Raw genomic sequence first — 8,889 nt, forward strand, 5'->3', positions numbered from 1 at the left:
TGTTTATGTTTTTTTTTTTCTTGCATTCTTGATCCTACCACAGGAAATGTTAAAATTTTACATAGAATGGTTTTTACTGACACAGTACACAGCAGCATTTCTTCAAATGAATAAGTAAATGGATGCATACATAATTTCGTACTTCTTTTTAGTAACCTTACTTTGTTGTGAAACCAGGAAAGCTTGTGTGAGATTGTGTGAGAATCTAACCTATGTTAAATAGGTTAGATCGCAAAATGTAAAATATAACATGTATCTATGAAGGTTTTTAAAAGGACATTCACTTAAAACACAATAAGTGGATTTGGCTATCACATACTGTTTGAGATGTGAATGTTAAAGGGAAAGTTTTCTGTGTAAAAATATTTTGTTGTTGTTGCCCCCCCCCCGTGATTGAGTGAAGGTAGACTGCCAAAGAACAAATATTTAATTTTATTTATGCATATGGTATATGTTTGTTTTTCGTGTGACATCTAGAGAAGTACTGTATGTATTGTCATGAATGACTTATGTGTATTTACCTGCGATCAGACTAGGTGAAATTCGTCTACCTGACTTTTGCATCAGTGTTGACTTTTTCAGGTTATTCATGTTTAAAGACCTGTTTTTCACAGTTGCAAACACTGTATATGCCTGATGCGTCTCTTATGAAAGAGTCATCTCAGTCACAGAGTGAGCACATCAAATGGGTGGGAAAAGTGATTTCTGCATTTGTGGAAATAACTGTAAAAAGTAATTAAATAAGTCTTTATCAGACAGCTAAAAAAATAAATGATTGATCTGCTCGCAATAACGTCTATTTTTCTGTCCTGTTTTGTTTGTCTTTCTGTTAGAGCTCACAAAAAAATCTTTCTGCTGTAGTGATGTGAATTGCAGAATCCTAGGAATTAAACAATTCAGTAGTTGATACATTATTGTGGTTTTATTGAAAAGAAATATCCATACATTATTTAAAAAATGGCTTAATATTCCTGGGTTGTAATTTTTAGTGAAGAACAACGTAAAACATGATTAAGATGTAGTTGTTCCAGAGCTTCAGAGGAAGATGGTGATTATGGCTGAAGACACCAGCAGGAGCATAGCACTGGGACCAGTTGGTATAGCACTGTTGCACAAGTTCCCGTCACAGCAGCTCATAGGACTGACACATAAGACACTGTTTATGCAGCTCTTAGTGACGGTACCTGTAACACATAATGGGAAAACCTCAGTTTAACTAATACTATGCTCATAAAATGTATGATTTACAGCTTTAAACACTTGTTAATACACTGCAGAACAACTTACCGCTTGTAGTAAGGCTGAAACATCGGTCCATACCAGCAGGACAAGTTAAGACATCAGAGCAGGAGTGAGGGTCAGAGAATGCACATCCGTAGCATTTTAATCCACATGCTGCAGAGAAACAAAGACAGCTGTCATACATGGATGAAGATTCTCCAAATACAAAGCATCATCCATTAGACTGCAGATGCCTTACTGAGATGAAGAAAAGCTTTTTTTTTCATTCAGAGAAAAGGTTTCTCATAAAGTTTGTGGTACCACAGCTCAGAGAATGCACCAGAAAATGAAAAAAGAGAGAGAGAGAGAGAAAGGGCAAAGGACCAGGAGTTTAATTCCTCAAAAAAACTAATCAACAAGAACCCAGATTAGATAAAATAATACCCTGCAGATCTATAGAGTATATGCAGGTAAATAGCTCTCTTCAACAGGGGCGGACCGTGGGGGTGGCTTACTGGGCTTAAGCCCGGGTTGTTTTGTCAGAAGCCCGGGGTATTTTGGAGTGTAATTTTTTTCATAGTTAGATGTCTGGCTGACAACTGTATAAAACAAAAAGTACACACAATATTCGAAGCACATAGTGCACACTGTGGGAATTTACGACTGTGCGTGAATCCCCCCTGATATTGGTATGATCCGAGCTCAGGCACTAAGGCTACGTTCACACTGCAGGTCTTAGTGCTCAATTCCGATTTTTTGATCAAATCCGATTTTTTTGTCTGCTCGTTCACACTACAAATAAAATGCGACAGCAAACGCGCTCTAGTGTGAACGCTTAAAGCGGCCCGCATGCGCAAAAGAAGACGTCATACACAACGCGCTCTGTTTAGACCCAGAACAAACTATATTGTTTGACTGATGGCCTTAATATAAAGACTTCGGACTTCATGTTTCCCGATTTTTGCTTTAAGTTATTTTGTTATTTACATAATAATGTAGATAACCTAATAATGATCCTTAGGCTATTGCTGTTTTAGAGGAGCGGTGCTTCAAAGGATAGTTGCAGATTTCTGTCAGAACCTGCAGGTTATGCAGTACAAATAAAATGTTAACGTTTCTCCAACGTTGTCTTCCCAGCAGTTTCACCGGATGGCCAGGAAGCGTTCGCGATGTCTTCTCTGGCGCTGATAATTGGCGTCTGTCTTGTGTCAGTGACGTAAAAGACGGATTTAATGCGACTTGACCGTTCACACAGCAGTCGCTTTCTGAGACATCGGATATGTATCGGATTCAGGACCACATACGAAAGTGACCCAGATCGGATTTGAAAATATCGGATTTGTGTCGTTCACACTGTCGCACCATGATCGGATATGGGTCGCATAGGGTCAAAAAAATCGGATTTGATGCGTTTTCGCCTGCAGTGTGAACGTAGCCTAAGCGACTGAGCGAGAGGGCGGGGCAGCTGCTGCCTGTGAATGCGCTGTTGGAGAAACGGAGCCAGCCATACTAAGGAGAGCTTAAGTTTGACCAGGTACCAAAGCAAATCATTTGTATGTACAAATAATGTAAATATGACGGTGAATCACGAAAGATTGATATCAAACTGATCACTTGACCAATATTATGTTACTTGCTCTTGAAAAGCCGAACAACAACAATGCTGTTTCTTTAGAGAGTCTTAGCTTACATTTGTGTTTATTTCATATTTTCAGTTGTTGCCCTCCACGGCTAAATAAACCGGTTTCAGTAATGCACTGATATACAAGAATGGACATAAGGGGCTTCTTTCAAAGAAAAAACTCTGGTAGTATTTTATATATTATGCTTTGTATGTTGTTCAGTATATTTCTATGCAAAACAAGAGGAATTTCAATACACAGCAGTATATTCACAGTTGAAACCAGATATTTACATACACTTTATGGAAAACACAAGAACATTTTTTTACTGTACAACATCAATTTAGAGTAAACTTGTTTTGTTTTGGATAAATAAATATTGAAATCTTTTGAATTAGTTAAATGTCAGAATAAAGAGAGACAGAGCTGTCTATTTTTTATCACTTTCATCAAATTTAGGAGCACATGTACACTAAATTTATTGTTAATTAATAAGAAAACTCCAGACGATTCCATTCTGAGCTGAAGAAGGTTCTGATAGGTTAGTAGAGTCCATGTGAGTAAATTGGTGGCACAGCTGTGGATGCATATAAGGCAAAACACAGAGCCTGTTTCTTTGAAATGGGAAAATTAAGAGATGTCAATAAGTGTGGCTCAGTTTTGAATACAATTTGGTGCCATTTACAATTAAGAAATACAGGTAGTTTCTCTCTTTACTCTTAAAGTTAACAAATATGTTTTTTATATTTATCAATCTAAAAAAATAAACATTTAGTCTGATTTGATGTTACAATTAAAAAAGTGTTTGTGTTTTGATCTGAAGAGTATGTAAATATCTGGTTTCAACTGTATATTTGATGATTGTCAGCACAAAGAGGGAGAGAGAGGAACAGAGAGAGAGAGGAACAGAGAGAGAGAGAGAGGAACAGAGAGGGAGAGAGAGGAACAGAGAGGGAGAGAGAGGAACAGAGAGAGAGAGAGAGAGGAACAGAGAGAGAGAGAGAGGAACAGAGAGGGAGAGAGAGGAACAGAGAGAGAGAGAGGAACAGAGAGAGAGAGAGAGGAACAGAGAGAGAGAGAGAGAGGAACAGAGAGAGAGAGAGAGAGGAACAGAGAGAGAGAGAGAGAGGAACAGAGAGAGAGAGAGAGAGAGGAACAGAGAGAGAGAGAGAGGAACAGAGAGAGAGAGAGAGGAACAGAGAGGGAGAGAGAGGAACAGAGAGAGAGAGAGAGGAACAGAGAGAGAGAGAGAGAGGAACAGAGAGGGAGAGAGAGGAACAGAGAGAGAGAGAGGAACAGAGAGAGAGAGAGAGGAACAGAGAGGGAGAGAGAGGAACAGAGAGAGAGAGAGGAACAGAGAGAGAGAGAGAGAGAGAGGAACAGAGAGAGAGAGAGAGGAACAGAGAGGGAGAGAGAGGAACAGAGAGGGAGAGAGAGAGGAACAGAGAGAGAGAGAGGAACAGAGAGGGAGAGAGAGGAACAGAGAGAGAGAGAGGAACAGAGAGAGAGAGAGAGAGGAACAGAGAGAGAGAGAGAGGAACAGAGAGGGAGAGAGAGGAACAGAGAGAGAGAGAGAGAGGAACAGAGAGGGAGAGAGAGGAACAGAGAGAGAGAGAGAGGAACAGAGAGGGAGAGAGAGGAACAGAGAGAGAGAGAGAGAACAGAGAGAGAGAGAGAGAGGAACAGAGAGGGAGAGAGAGGAACAGAGAGGGAGAGAGAGAGGAACAGAGAGAGAGAGAGAGAGGAACAGAGAGGGGAGAGAGAGGAACAGAGAGAGAGAGAGAGGAAAACAAAGAGAGAGGAGAGAGAGGAACAGAGAGGGAGAGAGAGAGGGAAGCAGAGAGAAGAGAGAGGAACAGAGAGGGGAGAGAGAGGAACAGAGAGAGAGAGAGGAACAGAGAGAGAGAGAAGAGAGAGAGGAACAAAGAGGAGAGAGAGAAGAGGAACAGAGAGGGGAGAGAGAGGAACAGAGAGAGAGAGAGGAACAGAGAGAGAGAGAGAGGAACAGAGAGGGAGAGAGAGGAAAAAAAAAAAAAAAAAAAAAAGAGAGAGAGGAACAGAGAGGAGAGAGAGAGGAACAGAGAGGGAGAGAGAGAAACGAGAAGGAGAGAGAGGAGAGAGGAGAGAGGAAAACAGAGAGGGAGAGAGAGAGGAACAGAGAGAGAAGAGAGAGAGGAACAGAGAGAGAGAGAGAGAGGGAACAGAGAGGAGAGAGAGAGAGGAACAGAGAGAGGAGAGAGAGAGGAACAGAGAGAGAGAGAGAGAGGAACGAGAGGAGAGAGAGGGAGAGAGAGGACGAGAGGAGGGAGAGAGAGAGGAACAGAGAGGGGAGAGAGGAGAGAGAGGAGAGCAGAGAGGAGGAGAGAGAGAGGAACAGAGAGGGGACGAGAGAGGAACAGAGAGAGAGAGAGAGGAGGACAGAGAAGGAGGAGAGGAGAGAGAGAGAGGAAGCAGAGAGAGGAGAGAGAGGGGGAGAGGAACAGAGAGGGAGAGAGAGAGGAAACAGAGAGGAGAGAGAGAGAGGAGAGAGGAACAGGAGGAGAGAGAGAGAGAGGAACAGAGAGGGAGAGAGAGGAAAGAGAGAGAGGAGGGAAGCAGAGAGGGAGAGAGAGGCAGAGGGGAAGAGCTAGAAGGAACAGAGAGAAAGAGGAGAGAGAGAGAGGAACAGAGAGGGACTCTCTTCAACAGGGGCGGACCGTGGGGGTGGCTTACTGGGCTTAAGCCCGGGTTGTTTTTTGTCAGAAGCCCGGGGTATTTTGGAGTGTAATTTTTTTCATAGTTAGATGTCTGGCTGACAACTGTATAAACAAAAAGTACACACATATTCGAAGCACATAGTGCACACTGTGGGAATTACGACTGTGCGTGGAATCCCCCCTGATATTGGTATGATCCGAGCTCAGGCACTAAGGCTACGTTCACACTGCAGGTTTAGTGCTCAATTCCGATTTTTTTGATCAAATCCGATTTTTTTGTCTGCTCGTTCACACTACAAATAAAATGCGACAGCAAACACGCGCTCTAGTGTGAACGCTTAAAGCGGCCCGCATGCGCAAAAGAAGACGTCATACACAACGCGCTCTGTTTAGAACCCAGAACAAACTATATTGTTTGACTGATGGCCTTAATATAAAGACTTCGGACTTCATGTTTCCCGATTTTTTGCTTTAAGTTATTTTTGTTATTTACATAAAATGTAGATAACCTAATAATGATCCTTAGGCTATTGCTGTTTTAGAGGAGGGTGCTTCAAAGGATAGTTGCAGATTTCTGTCAGAACCTGCAGGTTATGCAGTACAAATAAAATGTTAACGTTTCTCCAACGTTGTCTTCCAGCAGTTTCACCGGAATGGCCAGGAAGCGTTCGCGATGTCTTCTCTGGCGCTGATAAATTGCGTCTGTCTTGTGTCAGTGACGTAAAGACGGATTTAATGCGACTTGACCGTTCACACAGCAGTCGCTTTCTGAGACATCGAATATGTATCGGATTCAGTACCACATACGAAAGTGACCCAGATCGGATTTGAAAATATCGGATTTGTGTCGTTCACACTGTCGCACCATGATCGGATATGGGTCGCATAGGGTCAAAAAAATCGGATTTGATGCGTTTTCGCCTGCATGTGAACGTAGCCTAAGCGACTGAGCGAGAGGCGGGGCAGCTGCTGCCTGTGAATGCGCTGTTGGAGAAACGGAGCCAGCCATACTAAGGAGAGCTTAAGTTTGACCAGGTACCAAAGCAAATCATTTGTATGTACAAATAATGTAAATATGACGGTGAATCACGAAAGATTGATATCAAACTGATCACTTGACCAATATTATGTTACTTGCTCTTGAAAAGCCGAACAACAACAATGCTGTTTCTTTAGAGAGTCTTAGCTTACATTGTGTTTTATTTCATATTTTTCAGTTGTTTGCCTCCTACGGCTAAATAAACCGGTTTCAGTAATGCACTGATATACAAGAATGGAACATAAGGGGCTTCTTTCAAAGAAAAAACTCTGGTAGTGACGGTACCTGTAAGACATGATGGTAAAACCTCAGTTTCAGCTCATAAAATGTATGATTTACAGCTTTAAACACTTCTTAATACACTGCAGAACAACTTACCGCTTGTAGTAAGGCTGAAACATCGGTCCATACCAGCAGGACAAGTTAAGACATCAGTGCAGGAGTGAGGGTCAGAGAGTGCACATACGTAGCATTTTAATCCACATGCTGCAGAGAAACAAAGACAGCTGTCATTCATCAATGAAGATTCTCCAAATACAAAGCATCATCCATTAGACTGCAGATGTCTTAATGAGATCCAGAAAAGCTTTTTTTCATTCAGAGAAAAGGTTTCTCATAAAGTTTGTGGTACCACAGCTCAGAGAATGCAACAGGAAATTAAAAGAGAGAGAGAGAAAGAAAATAGAACTGGACCAGGAGTTTTATTTTTTAAAAATCCCAAAGACAATAATAATAACCCAACAATAATAACCCAGATTAGATAAAATAATACCCTGCAGATCTATAGAGTATATGCAGGTAAATAGCCCTTTGCGATCTAAGCAATAGAAATGAATGTGTTTTTAGAGCGCAGCGCTGGGCATGCCGTGTCATATGTAAAAGGGCCTTCAGGATCTGCCATTTCTATTGCAAAATACTGTGAGCTCCATAATTTGATTTATAAAGGCAATTTTAAAATAGTTTTGCATCTGTACATGACTATAGTGTATTTTAAATCAAACTTTTAATAGTACAAAAGTTACAAAGTCATCCATTTTTAAAAATTTATTCTTTCTTTTTTTTTCACATCACAGAATGATTGTGGTTCAGATGTGCTTTTCAAGGTGATCTGAACCTCTCTTCAGTTTCATGTCTCTTACAGTTTGGTCTAAAAATGGAAGAGCTGAAAGGACCAGTGATTATCTGATTATCTGGTAAAGAACAAGACAAACCAATCACAAGTTGCTCTTACCTGCAGACAAACTCAAAACCAGGATCAGAGCTCCAAAAGGTTTCATGGTGAAAAGTAAGAAAGAAGTACACCATGTGTCAGGAGGACAGGTTAAATAGGCTTTGTTCAGCTCTTCAGTTTCAATTCCTCAGAAAGTGAGTAGAACGGTACTGAAGCCCCTCCCCTCTTGAGAAGTTCAGGTCACTCTGAGTGGACTCAATATTACTTTCATTTATGTGCACATCTGCACTTGTGCAATATGTTCACAAAAGAAGTTAATGCTACCGAATAATCACTGTTGCTAAGATACACAGGAATGATACTGCAAAAGTATCATTCTGCAAAATGCTCATATTTGCTCTGTCCTGTTTTTATTTATTTATTTACAGCTCATCACAAAACTCTTTTTATTTAATGATACAAAATGCAGAACACAAGTAGTTAAACAATTCAGCAATCAAAGTATTATTCTGATTTTATTGAATATATACCTGACAGAACAGTAACTGATATATTTTACATTGTTAGAAAATCATTTATTATTCCTGGATTGTAATTTTTAGTTAAGAACAAAGTAAAACATGATTAAGAAACTAGCAGAAACATACCACTGGGACCAGTTGGGACAAGTTCCCTTCACAGCAGCTCATAGGACTGACACACAAGCTAGTGAACCATTTAAGTTACATCACATGGAGTATGTGTGTGGGCCAATTAGACAGCGCTTGTATTGTGTAAAAAGGGTCCATCCAGTGGATAAATACATCATGTTACTATTTTATAGGTAAATGATAAATGTTGAATTTATCATCCGTTATGTTATCACTACATGGTTTGGCAATATTTCTGTCAAGTTTAGATCAAATCAAAATTTGATTAAAAAGATTGGAAAGACAAGTGTGAAGTGGGAGAACAGATAATAGGTGGAGCTATAATTCACACAAGGTCACCGGGTACGTAAACACAGGAACTTAGCAGTCTCAAAGTAAATTGGCCTTGAATCAGATCTGAAGGAGGAAGACTGGAGTGATCTGTGTTTTTATTGTTTAGCCAGCCGTGGTCTAAGTGACCTATTGGTAACACTGACTCAAATATTAACCT

At 40.6% G+C, this 8,889-nt stretch overlaps 1 protein-coding gene across 1 annotated transcript; it reads right to left on the bottom strand.

Moving 5' to 3' along the window:
* Nucleotides 1-984: 984 nt before the first annotated feature.
* Nucleotides 985-7,855, bottom strand: LOC113034247 (ly-6/neurotoxin-like protein 1). Its single transcript, XM_026188652.1, has 3 exons — nucleotides 7,810-7,855; nucleotides 6,957-7,064; nucleotides 985-1,184 (listed from the first exon to the last, which is right to left on the bottom strand). Exons 1-3 carry the CDS (start codon nucleotides 7,853-7,855, stop codon nucleotides 1,036-1,038), a joined length of 303 nt encoding a protein of 100 aa, XP_026044437.1. The 3' UTR covers nucleotides 985-1,035.
* Nucleotides 7,856-8,889: the final 1,034 nt, after the last annotated feature.

The sequence above is a fragment of the Astatotilapia calliptera genome, chromosome 12 (assembly GCF_900246225.1).
Source record: "Astatotilapia calliptera chromosome 12, fAstCal1.2, whole genome shotgun sequence".
Lineage (NCBI taxonomy): Eukaryota > Metazoa > Chordata > Actinopteri > Cichliformes > Cichlidae > Astatotilapia > Astatotilapia calliptera.

Bases quoted from the DNA above. Each gene is read 5' to 3' on its own strand.
- LOC113034247 (XM_026188652.1), bottom strand. From the start codon at position 7,855: ATGAAACCTTTTGGAGCTCTGATCCTGGTTTTGAGTTTGTCTGCAG. The intron at 7,065-7,809 runs GTAAGAGCAACT...GTTTCTCTGCAG, and splicing joins GGTTTTGAGTTTGTCTGCAG to CATGTGGATTAAAATGCTAC. The intron at 1,185-6,956 runs GTAAGTTGTTCT...TATGTGTTACAG, and splicing joins TTTCAGCCTTACTACAAGCG to GTACCGTCACTAAGAGCTGC.